Source organism: Mytilus californianus, unplaced genomic scaffold (genome assembly GCF_021869535.1).
Source record: "Mytilus californianus isolate M0D057914Y unplaced genomic scaffold, xbMytCali1.0.p SCAF_3, whole genome shotgun sequence".
NCBI classification, from domain to species: Eukaryota; Metazoa; Mollusca; class Bivalvia; order Mytilida; family Mytilidae; genus Mytilus; species Mytilus californianus.
Window position 1 is genome coordinate 110967177 of NW_026262679.1, and position 20789 is coordinate 110987965.

Sequence of the window (20789 nt, forward strand, 5' to 3'; positions counted from 1 at the left end):
TGATTTAGATTTATACAGACCATAATATCAAATGAAATGGATCTGATTGTAATGTTATTTCTTTACTATTTGAAACTGATTTCTGAGGCTTTTTAGAATCAGAGAAGGTGCCGTGGTAGCTGAGTGGTCTAAGTAGTTCCTCTACTGTATCACTAGCCTGTCAACACAGAGGTTGTGAGTTCAAACCCTGGACTTGGCTGGTGCATTTGACAAGGATTACCAGTTTTCCTGCACATGGTTGTTGGTTTCCTTCAGGGCACTCCTTCTTCCCCCACCAAGAAAACCTGGCCGCCATTAAAATAGATGATAGTGTTGAAAGTGAGGTTAAACACCAAAAATCAATCATTTAATTTCAAGAAGCTGATACTCTTTACGTTACTTTGAGACATGATAGTACTAGCTGACCAGAAAATCATAGAATTATGATCAACACTTTGTAAAACACTATTTCTCTTTATACTGCATTACTAAACAAGGAAATTTATTCAGTGAGAATATTATTATAACAGTGCTTTAAATTGGTTAAAATCTTTAAACAACTCAGATGTTTTATTTTAATGATCAGGGGTAACAGTTATGTCAAATCAGAAAAATGTTTTCTAAAATAATAGAAGAAAGTATCCTTGGACACAGATGCCCAGGTCTACAGAAAACAAGGTTTGCAGAGCCATTTGCATAGTGAAAACATGAATGAACAAAAAGGGACATGGGTATACCTCAATGGGACATCAATCCAACAAAACAAATGGCCAGAAACCATGTAAGTTCAATATACAGTCTTCAATAATAGACAGGTGTCTATACAATATTAATAAGCTCTAAAGCACCCTTGAGTCTAAAAAGATGTGAATTAATTAAACAGACTACCAAAGAACTGCCATCATTACCTGGTACTTTTATTTACAGTTGGTCTAATGTTGGGCTGTTACACAACTATCCAAGGTTAGGGGAGAGTTTAGCGCTCACAAACATGTTTAACTCCACCACATCATGTTTTTGTCCCAAACTAGGAGCCTGTAAAATGGTTGTTGGTTGCTGTCTGTCACATTTGTTTTTTTGTCTTGTTTTTTATGAGACATAGGGATTACTATCCGTCGGCAGCAGTTGTGACATAATCTATTTGTATAAAGCTTTATGTTTCAGAAGGTAGAAGACCTGTATGCTTCATACCTTATATGCAGATACCTTGTTATGAAGTTTCTGTCTGTCATATGTTCACTGTCCTTGACCTCATTTTTGTCTCGCCTAAACGGAGTCAAAAATAAGACATAGGTATGCTGTTTCTGGCGGCGGCATCGACAACAATGTATTAGTTTGTGATTAGGTCTTAGTTTATGGTGAACCACTAGTGGTAGGTCAATGATATTTGGTATGCAGTTGTATTAGCATTGGCACATCTCATTACCACAGAGATTATTTGGCCTCGCCCCCTCAGTCATGGTCTATTGACTTTTAAACTTTGCTTTGTTTACATGTATTAGTTTGTGATAAGGTCAGTTTATGGGGAACCACTAGTGGTAGGTCAATGATATTTGGTATGCAGTTGTATAAGCATTGACATATCTCATTTCCATGGAGATTATTTGGCCCCGCCCCCTCAGTCATGGTCTATTGACTTTGAAACTTTTGCTTCGTTTACATGTATTAGTTTGTGATTAGGTCATTTTATGGAGAACCACTAGTGGTAGGTCAATGATATTTGGTATGCAGTTGTATAAGCATTGGCATATCTCATTTCCATGGAGATTATTTGGCCCCGCCCCCTCAGTCATGGTCTATTGACTTTGAAACTTTTGCTTAGTTTACATGTATTAGTTTGTTATTAGGTCAGTTTATGGGGAACCACTAGTGGTAGGTCAATGAAATTTGGTATGCAGTTGTATAAGCATTGGCATATCTCATTTCCATGGAGATTATTTGGCCCGCCCTCTCAGTCATGGTCTATTGACTTTGAAACTTTTGCTGAGTTTACATGTATTAGTTTGTGATTAGGTCAGTTTAAGATGAACCACTAGTGGTAGGTCAATGATATTTGGTATGCAGTTGTATAAGCATTGGCATATCTCATTTCCATGGAGATTATTTGGCCCCGCCCCTGCAGTCATGGTCTATTGACTTTGAAACTTTTGCTTCGTTTACATGTATTAGTTTGTGATTAGGTCAGTTTAAGATGAACCACTAATGTTAAGTCAATGATATTTGGTATGCAAATGTATTGGCATTTGCAAGTTTCATTTCCATGGAGATTATATAACCCCACACCCTCATTATGGTTCATTGACTTTGAAACTTTTACATAGTTTACAAGTTAATGTTTGTGTTAGTTTAAAGGGAACGACTTATGAGATTTCAGTGGTATTTGGTATACAGTTGTATTAGTATTGCACATCTAATTTCCATGGAGATTGTTTAGCTCTGTACCTTCAGTCATGGTTCATTGACTTTGAATATTTGCATAACTTACATATTAATAAAGTATTGCTATTTAAATTTCAACATTTGCATTATCAAAATAACAAATAGACGAGACATATCTCTGTGTTAACAGTTTATTTATGGTTCAGTGACTTCTTGAAAAAATATTAAATTTTTTTGTCGTATTATGAGTAATAGGATAACTAACTATATTTGCTATATATGGGTTCCTTGCAACATCTACATGTCCGTCAGACAGGGTTCATCTGACCTCAACCTCATTTCATGGATCAAGGATCAAGGCTAAAGTTACATGATTAGGTCTGTTTATTTATCAGATACTATAAGCAGTAGGTCAACTATGTGTGGTGTATGGAATGATTGTAAGGGGTACATGTCAGTCTGGCAGGTTGCATCTTTCCTTTACCTAATTTTCATGGTTCATTGGTCAATGTTAAGTTTTTCAAATACTATAAGCAAAAAGGTCAACTACCCGTTTATTTGGTGTATGGAATAACTGTAAGGTGTACATGTCTGTCTGACAAGATTTATCTGACCTTGACCTCATTGTCATGGATCTTTAAAAATGTTAAGTTTATGTGATACTTGTATTAAAATTATTATCTTGAAGACTTTCAACATAAAATCAATGGTCAGTAAAGCAGGTGCAACATTTCAGCGTGTGCACAATATTGTAAGCTAATATCAGGCAGACAATTTTCTCTTTTAATTTGATTCATATTTTATTTCCCCAGGTGTCAAATTGGCTAACTACAGACTGAGACTACTATACCACCTATAGTGCATTCATACCACATTTCCTAATTTTTTTTATTGAGATATGACAACCACTGACTACTGATGAGGGTCCTTACTTTTTTTTGGGGTTCTTTTAAACTTTTTATAAATATCTAAGAGAAATGTAGGCTTGAGAGCCCTTTACAATGCAATATAACATAAAATTAATATTTCCAAGAGCCATAACTCTGACTCTGTTTAATATAATTGATCTGCCTTTTTTTTTAAATTGTCTGAGACATTGCTGATATGGAATTTAAACAAATATTTCCAAGGGGCATAATTCTTTTAAAAATAGGTGATCAGAACAGATTTTCAAAATTGTCTGAGACATTGCTGGAATAAACCTTTGATATAAATTTGATAAAAATCATACTAGAATTGTACATAGGAGAGGGCTTACAAGACTGGATGGATGGATGGATACCCGATATTTCTATGTCCCCAAAATGTGTCCTGCTTACGAGAAAATAGGAAAAGGACTTATATCCATATTACCTGTATACTGTGGATTCAAAGTTTGCTAACAAGCTTATGGTAAATTTGAACTTCCTTGAATATTTAAATTTGTAGTTCAGCTTTACCCACGAAAACCACAAAATTTGTATCTCACTTAAAATAATAAATCCACAGTAATATTTTGCCAAAACAAAACAGTAATAAACAAAGTATTAAAAGAATGCTTACATTTACTGAGAATAAGCTCAAAGTACTTAACCTGCTGATTAGAAATCATGCCAGGGTATACTCTAATATTGGTGGCTGTACCAACAGTAGATTTCAAATAGCAAGGTCAGAAACAGATAAACATGACCTGTACAAAACTTAATCGAGGAAAAACAAACAGAACTTTTTGGAATTGTTTCAAACAGAAATCAAAGATGATGATGGATAAGTGAAATGTCCAGTGGCAAATATAACGTGCATATCTGATTTTGAAGTAGCTACAAAAATCTTCAAAAAGCTACTCAAGTAGTTGAACATTCATCATGTTTAGTTCATACAGATGTAGTCCTAAATAGCAGTCTGATCTTTCTGCAATGTCATTCAAAGTTTTTTTTTCAATACTTTATTTGTTGTGTTAGTGTAACTAACATTTTTCTTTCATTTGAATAAATCTGTGCATTGCCAGTTCAATATTTCTAGATATTAAGTAAATACCAACATTTTTAAAATATCTAAATATATTTATTGTGCAAATGTGTAAAAAAAAAAAAATTGACAACATTTTCCTAGCATGAAATGAATTACATAAAAAAAGGTCAAATCTGTAAGTAGAGATCAATTTCCATTGATATGATTTCTTTAAGATATGTCATATGTGACCCTTGACCTTGAAACAATATACATAAGTAGTATTGCCATTTGTACAATACCTATAAAATCAGAAAAAGACATATCTTAAAACAGTTTGATAATAAAAAGCTCTCAAAGATAAGAAACATAAAAAACGGATATTTTTGAATAAACTTTGACTTATTAATAGCAAATAAAGTACCTTTAAATAAGTTTTGACTAGCAAAAACAGTAAAAACTAAAATGCTTCCATATTTTTAAAGTCTAGATGTTAAAGTGTGTTTGCCAGTCAACCTATAAAAATTCAAAAATATTTGCATTAAGTAGACAGCAGTGAGCCTTAATTAACATTGCATTCGTTATTGCATAAAATGCCAGGTGATTGTAACTGGCCAGTAATATATTTGAATTTTTCATAACATATTTGCCTTAAACCTATAGAATGCCCCTTTCCATTTGTAAAAAGATGTGAAAACAACCTAATTCAAAAAGATGTTGTGCAAAATTTAATAACTGCATGAACTCATGTTAGGACATGCCTGAATCATTTTGGGGTTTTGTTAAATGCAGATCATTCCCATCTAAGGCCATTTACTGAATCTTATACTGTAATAAATGGTATAAAAATCATTGACTACCAACAAAATCTCTCTTTTAACTGACAAAAAATAGATTTTTAGTTCCTTTTTTTCACTCATACATGCCAGCTGAACAATTAACCATTTTAACATTTAAGTAAAATTACCAGAAGTTATAAATATAAGTATTAATTGAATAACAAACTTTTGAAGATATAATGTTACACTTAACAAACAGACCTGTTACACTTGATAAACATACATATGATACACTGAATAAACATACTTGTTACATTGAATAAGCATACACATGATACACTGAATAAACAGACATATGGTACACTGGTTAAACATACACATGATACACTGAATAAACAGACATATGGTACACTGAATAAACAGACACATGATACACTGAATAAACATACACATGATACACTGAATAAACATACTTATTACATTGAATAAACATACACATGATATACTGAATAAACATACACATGATACACTGAATAAACAGACATATGATACACTGAATAAACATGTGTTACACTGAATAAACAGACATGTTACATTGAATAAACAGACATATGATACGCTGAATAAACATACACATGATACACTGAATAAACATATGTTACACTGAATAAACATGTTACACTGAATAAACAGACATATGATACACTGAGTAAACATATGTTACACTGAATAAACAGACATGATACACTGAATGAACATGTGTTACACTGAATAAACAGAAAATTATGCACTGAATAAACATACACAATATACACTGAATAAACATGAGTTACACTGAATAAACAGACATATGATACACTGAATAAACAGACATGTTACACTGAATAAACATGTGTTACACTGATTAATCAGACATGTTACACTGAATAAACATGTGTTACACTGAATAAACAGACATACATGTATGATACACTGAATAAACATGTGTTGCACTGAATAAACACATGTAATACATTGGATAAACAGACATGTAACACTGAATAAACAGACATATGTTACACTGAATAAACATAGGTTACAGTGTTACACTGAATGATACACTGAATAAACAAACACATGGTACACTGAATAAACAGACATGTGTTGCACTGAATAAACAGACATGTTACACTAAGGCAAGAATCATTATTGTCATGTTCCAATGAATGCATCTTCAACTGGTTTTGGGGATAATGATTGCTCATCTGGGTGGCTTGATTAGTATCAATTTTCCAGACTTTATCACTACTTTTTTGAGACCACAAAAAAACAGTGAATTGGGCACAACATTATATACTATTCTATCCATAAACATTTTAAGAAATTTATCAATGGCATATATACTCAGATATTCAAGTCACCAAATGATGTATATGTGCATAACCAAACTAGTCAAGAAAATTACATAAAATGTGTATGGTGCATGAAAGTAGCATCGGTTCTAAAAATACAAATGATGTCATTGTTAAAGTTAAATAAAATTGAATTATCTTTCTTTGTCATTAGTTGTAGTTGTATAACCAACTATAATTATGGACAAAGGAGGAAATCTCCAATTTATTTATACAATGCAATGTTTAATTTTTAGTTCCCACTGCAAAATGAATGCAATCTTATCCTTCAGTGCTCACAAGAACTTTGATTTTTTCAAATGCCTATTCATGTAAGAAACACATGGCCATGGACTGACCTGCAGCAGTTAAATATGTTAATAAAAGAGCCTGGTAAAAAAGTGGTCACGTCTATGTGTATGTGGACAGAATTAATAGTGATAAAAAACAAAAATTAAATATACAATTGTGCATCTGCTAAACATGTCTACACAATTCTATAATATGATAAAAAAGTAAATCCATTCTGATTAGCTAATTAAATAACTAAAAATTATAAAAAAAAAGTCATATATCCCACAAAAAATATGTATGATTACCACTATAATGGAATGTTTATGATTTATTAGGACTAGATCAACCATTTATTTACATGTTATTTTGATTTAGATGATTGTAAAAGTATTTGAGCTATTTCTGTTGGATAAATTCTTCCAACAGCAACTGATTCACAACTAACTTAATTTGAATGTTCTTGTGACCAAATTAAAGAATATGGAATTATGTAGTAGGTATATACCTGAGCAACTCCAGTTTTGTTCAACAAATATTGCCGCAAGGTAAAACTGATTGTGGTTCTAACATGGCTATTTAAATACAATTTTGATATAAAGGGTTGACTTTCATTTGTCCTTTTCAGCCTTAATAATAAATTTGAACATTTTTTTTCTTCACAGATCACAAAAAAAAGATGAATTAAACAGCATTTCATTTGGCAGTTGCAATACATGCCATTTAGTTAAAATTGATTGTAAAACAAATAAAACTGTGAGCTACTGCTCACTTATGATACCACTTTAAGAAATCAGAAAAAAGGAAGTTGATAAGCGATGAATCTATTCCAAGGAATGCATGTTCACATGAAGTCTGATAATAAATTTCAGTAAGCTCTTAATTGTAGTTCCAAGAAAAATGCAATAAAAATTTCATACATCACTATAGTCATGAAATGAACAGACATCAGAACAGACGCACATAAAACAGTAAACACCTCTCTTTTGGAGCAGGGGGATAAAAAAGGTTTATAAAAAAATGTATATATAAAAAAATTAAAAATTGCTACAATAAAAGCTTTTTGTTCTTAATCTGCTAAGTTACATTTTTTTGTTAAGTTGCATATAAATTATGAAAAAACAACAGATATAAATATTTCATAATAAAAATATAACAATAACAATAAAAATAAAATGCTCCGCAGTGGGCAGCTTGATATGAGCGCAGATGTCGAACCCTGAGCATTTCAGGCAACAGTCAAGATTGATACTACTCTGAATTTGGATTGTGATTAACTATTTGACACAGCATAGGTATCTGAAACAGAATGAATGTGATCTAAGAACTTAGAAATTTGAAATTGGACATTTACATATCATGGTCCAATATCCACTCATGAATACATGGTTAGATTCAGCATATTAACGAACCCCAAAAATTCAAGACTTTGAATTAAACTCCAATGAAATTGGTCAAGAAATAAGCAATTTATACAAAGTATCAGAAAAGTATTGTTTCTGGCTCCTTTTTCCTAAATGGTTAGGGTCCTTACCCCCCAAAATCAATTCCAACCTTACTTTTTTGGTATGAAACCTTATGGTACAATATCATAGATACCCATAGTTATTGTTCAGAAACCAGAAAATCCTTGTTTTTAGGCCCCTAATTCCAAAACGTTTTTGGCCATAACCCCCAAAATCAATCCCAATCTTCCTTTTAAGGTATGGAACCTTGAGGTACAATTTCATAGACATCCATACACTTGTAAACAAGTTTTTGTCTTAAAACAAGAAAAATGCTTGTTTTTGGTCCTGCATTCCTATAGATAGGAAAATTACCCCCAAAATCAATCCCAACATTCCTTTTGTGGTATGGAACCTTGTGGTACAATTTCAGAGATCCATACACTTATACTGAAGTTTTTGTTTGGAAACCAATGTCTTCGTACGACGACCACGACAACGTAATACCATTATACAACCGCAAAATTTAGCAAAAAGTTTGCAGTCCTATAAAATGTCTAATGTATGTGCAAAGAGTAAGTTTGAGACACATTTATATGAATTATAATATATTTTCATTACTTATTACAAATGCTCATTTCAAATAGAAGTAGATTTTATATACCGGTATATTAACATTTTTTTAAAACTGAAAATAGTAGAATGTAGGCCATAAATTAACATAATATTTTTTTGTTTTTAAATTTAAAATCAATCAGTCCATTGTAATAATAATTTTTCTAATTGCATTCTCACAACTTATTGCTATCATTTTTCCTCCAATAATTTTCCATGAAGTATTGCTATATTGAATTTTCTGTCATTCTAGTATCATCCACAAACTAAAGTTATCAACATAATGAGAAATCATTGTTTTTAAATATCCATAAATGTACCTCAAACTTACATGTATGTAATATTGAAAAAAATGTTATATACAATGTATCCCTGATTATGAAAGACATGTTAATTAAGGTACCATTTTATACCTCCAAAGTATTTTATAGTTATTGTTTTCAAATTTATTGCTGTTATTTCATTGGATCACTCTGTCAATGTAACTGACTGGTGTCCTTATCAGTAAACTGTACCAGTACTTCAATGCTACTGACTGGTATCTTTTTCAGTAAACTGTACCAATACTTCATTTTTAGGTCTGGAAACTGGTAACCATTTATGAGTGAGATCTTGTTCATCAATTAATGATACTTTGAATTTGGTCAACATTTCATCAATGATAGTCTACAATAAAGAAAGCATACTATTTGTATGATGATTGATTGAGTTATTGCTGTTTCAAATTTTTCACAATGTTTTAATTAAAAAATTCTTTAACTCTAAATCTGTTATGACTGGCTTTGGTTTCATCAACTATATTTATACTGTGGATTCATTTATTTTTATGGGTACCAATTTTCGTGGATTAAAGAAAACTTACATTTTCGTTGATATTTAATTTCGTGGTTTTGACGAAGTCTGCATACAAGCCTATGGAAAATTTGTTATTCGTTGAACATTTAATTTCGTGGTTCACCTGTACCCACAAAATCCACGAAAATTGGTATCCAACGAATAATAATGAATCCACAGTAATCCAATTCAATTTTATATAAAAATAAGTAGATGTGGTATGATTGCCAATCAGACAACTATCTACAAGAGTTAAATTTTTCTCTTATTTGTTAACACAGTATATTTTGAGTTTTGTTCATAATCGTGTATGTGTAGTGGATTTCTCAATTGGCTGTTATCCTCTGTTATATCTTATTCTGTATAACTATCCATAATTACCATCTATACAAAGAGATTCTCCTAAAACTTGAAATATTAAATATTTTTAAGAATTTAACATGTAAACACTTACATCAATTACACACCAAACTAATTTCTGTCCTAAGCAACATCTAGGTCCTGCACCAAAGCAAAATAACTTGTCTTTGTCATTTATATTTCTGAAAAATAAGGACTTAAATTATTTCTGACTAAAATTAGTCCATACATCTGAATTTTTTTTGTAAACAAAGCATGGTCATGCGATAACTTACATGGGATTGCTGCAATTTATTTTCTTACAAATTTTATATATGTGATCAAAAGATCACAACATGACACATTTTTCCATATTTGCCCTTATTTCAGCCTTTGACCCACATATATAAATAGGGCCTTGTATCATCCTTTGAACTCAACTGTATCAAACCATTGAGCCTTTGTCATCCTTCCAACACAATCAGGCTATTGTCCAATATGGGAGTCTCAGGATTATACCAGGGGCGATATGAAAAATGCAACCTAATCTACAATTCCCATACTTTGAAATTCAATTATGGTGTCAAGTTTCCCTTCTATTTGCTGGCTTTGTTATTCCCATGAAATAGACATAAATGCAACCAGGCTAAATATCATTCAGAGAAAACATATTATTTGCAAATCATCACAATAAAGAACTCTTAAATTTACCAATATATTGTCTGAAAATCATTGGGAAAAAAGGTTTTAAAATTGGATCTCACATGATAGGATTTGATAAAAAAAAAATTCCCCAAAAAGTTACTTTTCTATCCATCGTTGTGGTTGAAACTGGTGAGGATCATCAAATACCTCAGGATCTCTGTGTGTAGCATATGTAGAAAATACAATGGCATTACCCTTCTGGAACTTCTGTTTATTAACCTCAACATCCTGCAAAATAAAGCACAACTGAATTAAAAAAATATGTCCATTTACAATGTGTACTACAAAATTAAATTAAAAATACAAATACTGCTGTTATTAAGACATTAGAAAATGATCTGGCACTGTAAACTAGACTTTAGAAAATTATTGTAAACAAGACAATAATAAGTTTGCTTTTAGGGGTTTGTAGGATTTGTAGTTGGTTTATTTTTTGTCTTACCAGGAACCATATGTGAAACTAGAAAAAAACAAGTTCCAAATTCATACCCCATCTTGTGTAGAAATATAAAAGCATTGTTGTTCTTTGTAAAACACCTTAAATTATTCAGATGCATAAAAAAAGAATAGAAAATGCACAATGACATTATGTTTTACAGATTCTAGAAATAGGAGGAGTTGAATATACAAGATGTCTACTCCTTTTGTAGATTTGTCCTGAAACTAGAAAAATGCTTGTTTTAGGCCCCTTTTTTGCCCCTAATTCCTAAACGGTTGGGACCATCACCCCCAAAAAACAATCCCAACCTTTCTTTAGTGGTTGTATTGTAATAAACGAATAAAACTCTATACTTTGCGTTGTGTTACTTTTATGATCAAAATCTATATCGAAGGCGCCCATACAAAGGTACAAATTAACGTCATAAACATAAGACGTAAATACGGGAAACATAACGTTAACATTTGCAGTATATTCTCAACAGTGGTATTGAATCTAATGGTAAAATTTCATAGAGATCCATACACTTAAACTTAAGTTATTGTCCGAAAACCAAATGTCTTCGGACGAGGACGACATTATAGCAATATACGACCCCAAAAATTACAATATGAGGTTCGCAATACCATGTGATTATTTAGATTCTGTGAAAGTCTCGTTGACATCACGTCTCTGGAAATGAAGAGTTGAGAATACAGAGTTAGGATTGAGGAATGAATGAATGTAAAAACAAATGGTCAAAAACAAATATCACTATCTATCATTCCTTCAGTAAGGGCAAGTATTATAATCAGATCTAATCTTAATTGTATACATGTGGATCAATATTGGCAGTAGAGATTTTATCCCATCGAATAATATAATGCTGTAATATACTTATAGTAAGGTAAAGATACTATACAGAGTTTCTCAAACTGAAATGTGTTATGGAATTACAATTCAAAAGAAAAAAAAATCAAAAGTTTGGTTACTTGTAACCCCATGCCTAAGGTTCACAAATGCATAGTTTCCAGTGTTTTGTACAAAGGCTGAACTCAACACTAACAACCCTTGCTATTCTTTGTTTTCAGTATTGTATTTTGTGTAGTTAAATTTTCAGTGTCTGTATGGCTATAACTGGTAACAGTCTTGTCTAACAGATTTACATATGGTTTATGAATTTGGTTAAGTCTTAGAGTAAGACAAGAGACATTACCAATCAACTATTGTATGATGACTTATTACTAAATATAATGTATATGGCTCATCTATGTTTATTTTGCATGAGTAACAAGGAGGATGTCACTAATAGAGCAGGAACTGTTGACCCTTTGGGAGCACCTGAGCTCATCCCAGTTTTTGGTCGGGTTTAGCTCTCTTTATTGTTGTGTGCACTTATGTTGTTGTCTGCTTGTCTGTTTTTCTTTTGGCAATGGTGTTGTCTGCCTGTCTGTTTTTCTTATGGCCCATGGTGTAGTCTGTTTTTCTTTTGGCCCATAATGATGTCTGTTTTTCTTTTGGCCCATAGTGTTGTCTGTTTTTCTTTTGGCCCATAATGTTGTCTGTTTTTCTTTTGGCTGACTTTTGGCCCATAGTGTAGTCTGTTTTTCTTTCTTCCATAGTATTGTCTGTTTTTCTTTTGGTCCATGGTATTTTCTATTTTTCTTTTGGTCCATGGTGGTCTGTTTTTCTTTCTTCCATGGTTTTGTCTCTTTTTCTTTCGGTCCATGGTGTTGTCTGTTTTTCTTTTGGTCCATGGTGTTGTCTGCTTTTCTTTTGGCTGACTTTTGGCCCATAGTGTAGTCTGTTTTTTCTTTTGGCCCATAGTATTGTCTGTTTTTCTTTTGGCCCATAATGATGTCTGTTTTTCTTTTGGCCAATAGTGTTGTCTGTTTTTCTTTTGGCCCATAATGTTGTCTGTTTTTCTTTTGGCTGACTTTTGGCCCATAGTGTAGTCTGTTTTTCTTTCTTCCATAGTATTGTCTGTTTTTCTTTTGGCCCATAATGTTGTCTGTTTTTCTTTTGGCCCATGGTGTTGTCTATTTTTCTTTTGGCCCATGGTGTTGTCTGTTTTCTTTCGGTCCATGGTATTTTCTGTTTTTCTTTCAGTCCATGGTGTTGTCTATTTTTCTTTCCATCCATGGTGTTGTCTGTTTTACTTTTGGCCCATGGTGTAGTCTGTTTTTCTTTTGGCCCATAATGTTGTCTGTTTTTCTTTTGGCCCACTTTTGGCTCATAGTGTTGTCTGTTTTTCTTTTGGCCTATAATGTTATCTGGTTTTTTTTGGCCCTTAGTGTTGCCTGTTTTTCTTTTGGCCCATAATGATGCCTGTTTTTCTTTTGGCCCATGGTGTTGTCTTTTTTTCTTTTAATCCATGGTATTGTCTGTTTTTCTTTCGGTCCATGGTATTGTCTGTTTTTCTTTCAGTCCATGGTGTTGTCTATTTTTCTTTTTGGTCCATGGTGGTCTGTTTTTCTTTCTTCCATGGTTTTGTCTGTTTTTCTTTCGGTCCATGGTGTTGTCTGTTTTTCTTTTGGTCCATGGTGTTGTCTGTTTTTCTTTTGGCTGACTTTTGGCCCATAGTGTAGTCTGTTTTTCTTTTGGCCCATAGTATTGTCTGTTTTTCTTTTGGCCCATAATGATGTCTGTTTTTCTTTTGGCCCATAGTGTTGTCTGTTTTTCTTTTGGCCCATAATGTTGTCTGTTTTTCTTTTGGCTGACTTTTGGCCCATAGTGTAGTCTGTTTTTCTTTTGGCCCATAGTATTGTCTGTTTTTCTTTTGGCCCATAATGTTGTCTGTTTTTCTTTTGGCCCATGGTGTTGTCTATTTTTCTTTTGGCCCATGGTGTTGTCTGTTTTCTTTCGGTCCATGGTATTTTCTGTTTTTCTTTCAGTCCATGGTGTTGTCTATTTTTCTTTCCATCCATGGTGTTGTCTGTTTTACTTTTGGCCCATGGTGTAGTCTGTTTTTCTTTTGGCCCATAATGTTGTCTGTTTTTCTTTTGGCCCACTTTTGGCTCATAGTGTTGTCTGTTTTTCTTTTGGCCCATAATGTTATCTGTTTTTTTTTGGCCCTTAGTATTGCCTGTTTTTCTTTTGGCCCATAATGATGCCTGTTTTTCTTTTGGCCCATGGTGTTGTCTTTTTTTCTTTTAATCCATGGTATTGTCTGTTTTTCTTTCGGTCCATGGTATTGTCTGTTTTTCTTTCAGTCCATGGTGTTGTCTATTTTTCTTTTGGTCCATGGTGGTCTTTTTTTCTTTCTTCCATGGTTTTGTCTGTTTTTCTTTCGGTCCATGGTGTTGTCTGTTTTTCTTTTGGTCCATGGTGTTGTCTGTTTTTCTTTTGGCCCATAATGATGCCTGTTTTTCTTTTAATCCATGGTATTGTCTGTTTTTCTTTCTTCCATGGTATTGTCTGTTTTTCTTTCAGTTTATGGTGTTGTCTGTTTTTCTTTTGGTCCATGGTGTTGTCTGCTTTTCTTTTGGCTGACTTTTGGCCCATAGTGTAGTCTGTTTTTTCTTTTGGCCCATAGTATTGTCTGTTTTTCTTTTGGCCCATAATGATGTCTGTTTTTCTTTTGGCCAATAGTGTTGTCTGTTTTTCTTTTGGCCCATAATGTTGTCTGTTTTTCTTTTGGCTGACTTTTGGCCCATAGTGTAGTCTGTTTTTCTTTCTTCCATAGTATTGTCTGTTTTTCTTTTGGCCCATAATGTTGTCTGTTTTTCTTTTGGCCCATGGTGTTGTCTATTTTTCTTTTGGCCCATGGTGTTGTCTGTTTTCTTTCGGTCCATGGTATTTTCTGTTTTTCTTTCAGTCCATGGTGTTGTCTATTTTTCTTTCCATCCATGGTGTTGTCTGTTTTACTTTTGGCCCATGGTGTAGTCTGTTTTTCTTTTGGCCCATAATGTTGTCTGTTTTTCTTTTGGCCCACTTTTGGCTCATAGTGTTGTCTGTTTTTCTTTTGGCCTATAATGTTATCTGGTTTTTTTTGGCCCTTAGTGTTGCCTGTTTTTCTTTTGGCCCATAATGATGCCTGTTTTTCTTTTGGCCCATGGTGTTGTCTTTTTTTCTTTTAATCCATGGTATTGTCTGTTTTTCTTTCGGTCCATGGTATTGTCTGTTTTTCTTTCAGTCCATGGTGTTGTCTATTTTTCTTTTTGGTCCATGGTGGTCTGTTTTTCTTTCTTCCATGGTTTTGTCTGTTTTTCTTTCGGTCCATGGTGTTGTCTGTTTTTCTTTTGGTCCATGGTGTTGTCTGTTTTTCTTTTGGCTGACTTTTGGCCCATAGTGTAGTCTGTTTTTCTTTTGGCCCATAGTATTGTCTGTTTTTCTTTTGGCCCATAATGATGTCTGTTTTTCTTTTGGCCCATAGTGTTGTCTGTTTTTCTTTTGGCCCATAATGTTGTCTGTTTTTCTTTTGGCTGACTTTTGGCCCATAGTGTAGTCTGTTTTTCTTTTGGCCCATAGTATTGTCTGTTTTTCTTTTGGCCCATAATGTTGTCTGTTTTTCTTTTGGCCCATGGTGTTGTCTATTTTTCTTTTGGCCCATGGTGTTGTCTGTTTTCTTTCGGTCCATGGTATTTTCTGTTTTTCTTTCAGTCCATGGTGTTGTCTATTTTTCTTTCCATCCATGGTGTTGTCTGTTTTACTTTTGGCCCATGGTGTAGTCTGTTTTTCTTTTGGCCCATAATGTTGTCTGTTTTTCTTTTGGCCCACTTTTGGCTCATAGTGTTGTCTGTTTTTCTTTTGGCCCATAATGTTATCTGTTTTTTTTTGGCCCTTAGTATTGCCTGTTTTTCTTTTGGCCCATAATGATGCCTGTTTTTCTTTTGGCCCATGGTGTTGTCTTTTTTTCTTTTAATCCATGGTATTGTCTGTTTTTCTTTCGGTCCATGGTATTGTCTGTTTTTCTTTCAGTCCATGGTGTTGTCTATTTTTCTTTTGGTCCATGGTGGTCTTTTTTTCTTTCTTCCATGGTTTTGTCTGTTTTTCTTTCGGTCCATGGTGTTGTCTGTTTTTCTTTTGGTCCATGGTGTTGTCTGTTTTTCTTTTGGCCCATAATGATGCCTGTTTTTCTTTTAATCCATGGTATTGTCTGTTTTTCTTTCGGTCCATGGTATTGTCTGTTTTTCTTTCAGTTTATGGTGTTGTCTATTTTTCTTTTGGTCTATGGTGTTTTTCTTTTGTCCATGGTTTTGTCTGTTTTTCTCTCGGTCCATGGTGTTGTCTGTTTTTCTTTCGGTACATAATGTTGTCTGTTTATCTTTCATTCCATTGTGTTGTCTGTTTTTCTTTTAGTCATGGTTTTGAAAACATTTGCTGTTGATGATTTGAAAGATAAAATGTCTTCTCTAAAAAATAGGTTGATAATTATGGAAAACCCCTTACCTTATTTATAACTCTCCTGCCACCAAAAAATGGAGGATACATTCTCTGCACTTCTAACATATACACTTCTCTTAAACCTCTGTCTGTAAGAATGTTTTCTTGTAGGTCCTGTTAGAAATAAAAGCTATTTTCAATAAGATCTTTCAATAGCAATTTCTGTTTCCCTAATTTGTTGTTAAAAGATGTTGACTGACAGTATGAATGTATTTTTATTGGATGGTCAGAATGGTTTTCCTACTCCTGTGATTATACAGTTTCATAGCTTGTAAATAAAGACTAGAGTGCACACGCTGAAATGTCTCGCCTGCTTTACTACCATTGATTTTATGTTAATAGCCCTAAATATAAAGTTTTACTACAAGTATCACATTAACTTATCATGATCCAAGAAAATGAGGTCAAGGTCAGATAAATCATGCAAGAAATAAAGGTACACCTTACAATCATTCAATACATTGAATATAGTTGACCTATTGCTTGTAGAATACAAGAAACAGACCAAACCATGAAAACTTTATATTGACCAATGAACCATGAATATCAGGTCAAGGTCAGATGAGCCCTGCCAGACAGACATGTACACTTTACAATCATTCCATGGATCAAATATAGTTGACGTATCAAATATAGTATCTAAGAAACAAACTTAACTACGAAAACTTATCATTGACCAATGAACCATGAAAATGAGGTCAAGGTCAGATGATACCTGCCAGACAGATATATAAACATTACAATCATTCCATACACCAAACATAGTTCACCTATTGCTTATATTTTAAGAAAAACAGACCAAAACACAAAAACTTAACATTGAGCAATGAACCATGAAAATGAGGTCAAGGTCAAATAAAACCTGCCAGACTGCAATGTATATCATAAAATATATCCATACACCAAATATAGCTGACCTATTGCATACAGTATTAGAGAAATAGACCAAAACATAAAACTTAACTTTAACCACTGAACCATGAAAATGAGGTCAAGGTCAGATGACACCTGCCAGTTGGACATGTACACCTTACAATCATTCCATAAACTAAATATAGTAGACCTATTGCTTATAGTATCTGAGATATGGACTTGACCACGAAAACTTAACCTTGTTCACTGATCCAAGAAATGAGGTTGAGGTCAAGTGAAAACTGTCTGACAGGCATGAATACTGTGCAAGGTATGCACATACCAAATATAGTTATCCTATTACTCATAACAAGAGAAAAATTAACGTTACAAAAAAATCTTAACTTTTTTTCAAGTAGTCACTGAACTATAAAAATGAGGTCAAGGACATATGACAAACTGAAATTTCATAACATAAGGCATCTATATACAAAGTATGAAGCATCCAGGTCTTCTACCTTCTGAAATATTAAGCTTTTAAGTAGTAAGTTAACGCCGCCATGGCTGCCGCCGCCGGATCACTATCCCTATGTCGAGCTTTCTGCGTCAAAAGTCGCAGGCTTGACAAAAATCATTAAGAAGACTGACATACTACATTATATAATAAACACTGGTAAATGACATTACCTGATTATACATCAAAATTTTCTTTTTTGAAAAAAAAATTGGTAATTTTCTATAATTGCACATACAGTATATTGCTTACATGCCAGTAATCCATTAGTTGTGTACCTTTAAGGGGAAAGGGTCTAAGAGACTTTGTAAATAGAATATGATTACCGGTACTTGATTATTATGGTTTATTTACCTGTTGCTTGGCCATTTCTATCATGAATGATGTAAGTAATGAAGATAGTGCTTTGGGTACCAAGGCAGAGGTAAATAACAGCAGATGATTGTTCACAAATATTCCATTATCTCCCTTGGGTACTTCCTGTATCTTCTTTGGAAAATGACGACTAGTACTTGTCTTTTTGTTTTCAATTATCTCAAGTAGTTTTGCCTGTAAAAGTAACAAATCTCTTATTTCATTGTTATTGTATACAGAAATAGTACTTTTACTCATGGATTAACATTTTAAGTGGTTTTTGAAAACGTTGTTGATAATATTTGGTTTTTCAATGAACAGTGGTTTCAGATTACATACAACAAATTGAAAGGGAAATATGTTTTGTTGGATGTCAAAATTGTGTTTTTTTTAGAAGCCAAGTAATCCCTTGAAATTCCTACATTATAAAAGTAGTTTCACACTACAGTTTAAAACCATTAATTATATTACTGGTGTAAAATAAAAGAACAAATTCTGAAGTTGACTGCTATATGTTCCAAGCAGTTACATGAATGGGACATAAAACTTTGTTTTATGTTTGAAAATTCCACTGTATGACAATGATTCATCTAAGACTAATACCACTTCCAGTATCCAAAGCAATTCACATTAATCTTTTAATCAATAGTTATATCTTTTTTTCTTGTTAACTTCAATAAAATACTGTAAATTCAGAAATTATTGCGTGCATTTATTATTGCCATTTTGTCATTTTAGCCTAAAATGCGATTCTAATTTTAGCGATATTGAGAAAAATCTTGTTTAATTCATATAAAAAATTTCAAAATGCGAGTTTAAATTATTGCCATTATAACCCTGTCGCATTTTTCGCAATAATAAAAACATCAGTATTTCATTAGATTCATTAAGGAAACTAGATGTGTCGTATGACATGAATGGCCCTCATTGCAAAAAAAGCTTGAAGCCATTTTAAGAGTGGAAATTTGAAATTCTGTATAACTGTTATTTTCATGATATTTTCAAAGACCAAAGCATGCAATTTCAGCACAAATCAGTGGAGCGGAATCAGACGTAAACTCAATCTGTTAATCATCATAGTAGACTCACATACTAAAAATCAGCTCAATATGTGAATGCGTTTAGAAAAAAAGTCTGTATAATTGTTATCTTCACGAAATTTTCGGATTCCAAAGCCTGTAATTTCAGCAAAAATCAATAGAGCGAAATCAAATGTAAACTCTATCTGTAACTCATCATAGTAGATTTCATACTAAAAATCAGCTGAAAATGTGTGAAGGTGTTTTGAAAAAAGTCTGCATGAATGTTATTGTCATAAAATGTTCAAAGTTCAAATCCTGTTGTTTCGGCTAAAATCAGCAGAGCGGTACCAAAACGTTATCTGGATCTGTAACTCATCATAGTAGAACTCACATACTAAAAATCAGCTCAATATATACAGGCGTTGAAAAAAAATCTCCATAACTGCTATTTTCAAAGCCTGTAATTTCGGCAAAAATCAGAGGAGCAGAACCAAATGCAAACTCAGTCTGTAACTCATCATAGTAGACACACATTCTAATAAAATGCTTCGATGAGCACAGCCAGATACGACTGCAGAGGTCTAACCCTGAAAGTTGGGGCAAGTTTGGACACAATATTCAAGCTTGATACTGTCTGAATTTGGATTGTGATTAAATTTTTGACATAATATAGGTTTCTGACACAAAATAAATGTGGTCAAAGATCTTAAAAATTTGAAATCGGACATTTAATTTACCTAGAATGGTCTGATATCCAAAATCTAACAACATGGTTAGATTCAGCATATAAAAAAACACCAAAAATTTAATTTTAGTTGAAATCAAACAAAGTTTAATTTTAGACCCTTCAAACCTTAATATGGACTAATTTGAAAACAGGGCCCAAAATAAAAAATCTAAATGCACAATAAGATTCAGCATATCATACAGCTGCAAATATTCAGTTTTTGATGAAATCAAACAAAGTTTAATCTTGGACCCTTTTGACCTCAATGTAGACCAATTCAAAAATGGGGCCCAATATCCAAAAAAGTTATACAAGGTTAGAACCCCCAAAAATTAAAGATTTTAAATTAATCCCATTGAAATTGGTTAAAAGATTTGTACTTATTTTCAATTGAAGATTTCTTGCTATTGCACAATACTGTGCAATTTAAGATTTCTTGCTATTGTGCAATACTGTGCTATTGTGTAATACAGTGCAATTGAAGATTTCTTACTATTGTGCAATACTGTGCTATTGCGTAATACAGTGCAATTGAAGATTTCTTGCTATTGTGCAATACTGTGCAATTGAAGATTTCTTGCTATTGCGCAATACTGTATAATTGAAGATTTCTTGCTATTGCGCAATACTGCAATTGAAAATTTCTTGCTATTACGCAATACTGTGCAATTGAAGATTTCTTGCTATTGAGCAATACTGTGCAATTGGAGATTTCTTGCTATTGCGCAATACTGTGCAATTGAAGATTTCTTGCTATTGCCCAATACAGTGCAATTGAAGATTTCTTGCTATTGCGCAATACTGTGCTATTGCTCAATACTGTGCTATTGTGCAATACTGTGCTATTGCTCA

General features: G+C 32.9%; 1 protein-coding gene across 5 annotated transcripts in view; it reads right to left on the bottom strand.

Moving 5' to 3' along the window:
- Positions 1-4379: 4379 nt before the first annotated feature.
- LOC127735806 (putative cytochrome P450 120) overlaps positions 4380-20789 on the bottom strand; it is a 48882-nt gene continuing 32472 nt past the window's right edge. For all 5 annotated transcript variants that reach the window (XM_052246183.1, XM_052246185.1, XM_052246184.1 and 2 more), the window contains exons 7-11: positions 18189-18383; positions 16475-16582; positions 10766-10893; positions 10076-10163; positions 4380-9453 (exon numbers count right to left, since the gene is read on the bottom strand). In XM_052246183.1, coding sequence (XP_052102143.1) covers positions 9316-9453; positions 10076-10163; positions 10766-10893; positions 16475-16582; positions 18189-18383 — 657 coding nt within the window. In that variant the 3' untranslated portion in view covers positions 4380-9315. The remainder of the gene's footprint in view (positions 9454-10075; positions 10164-10765; positions 10894-16474; positions 16583-18188; positions 18384-20789) is intronic.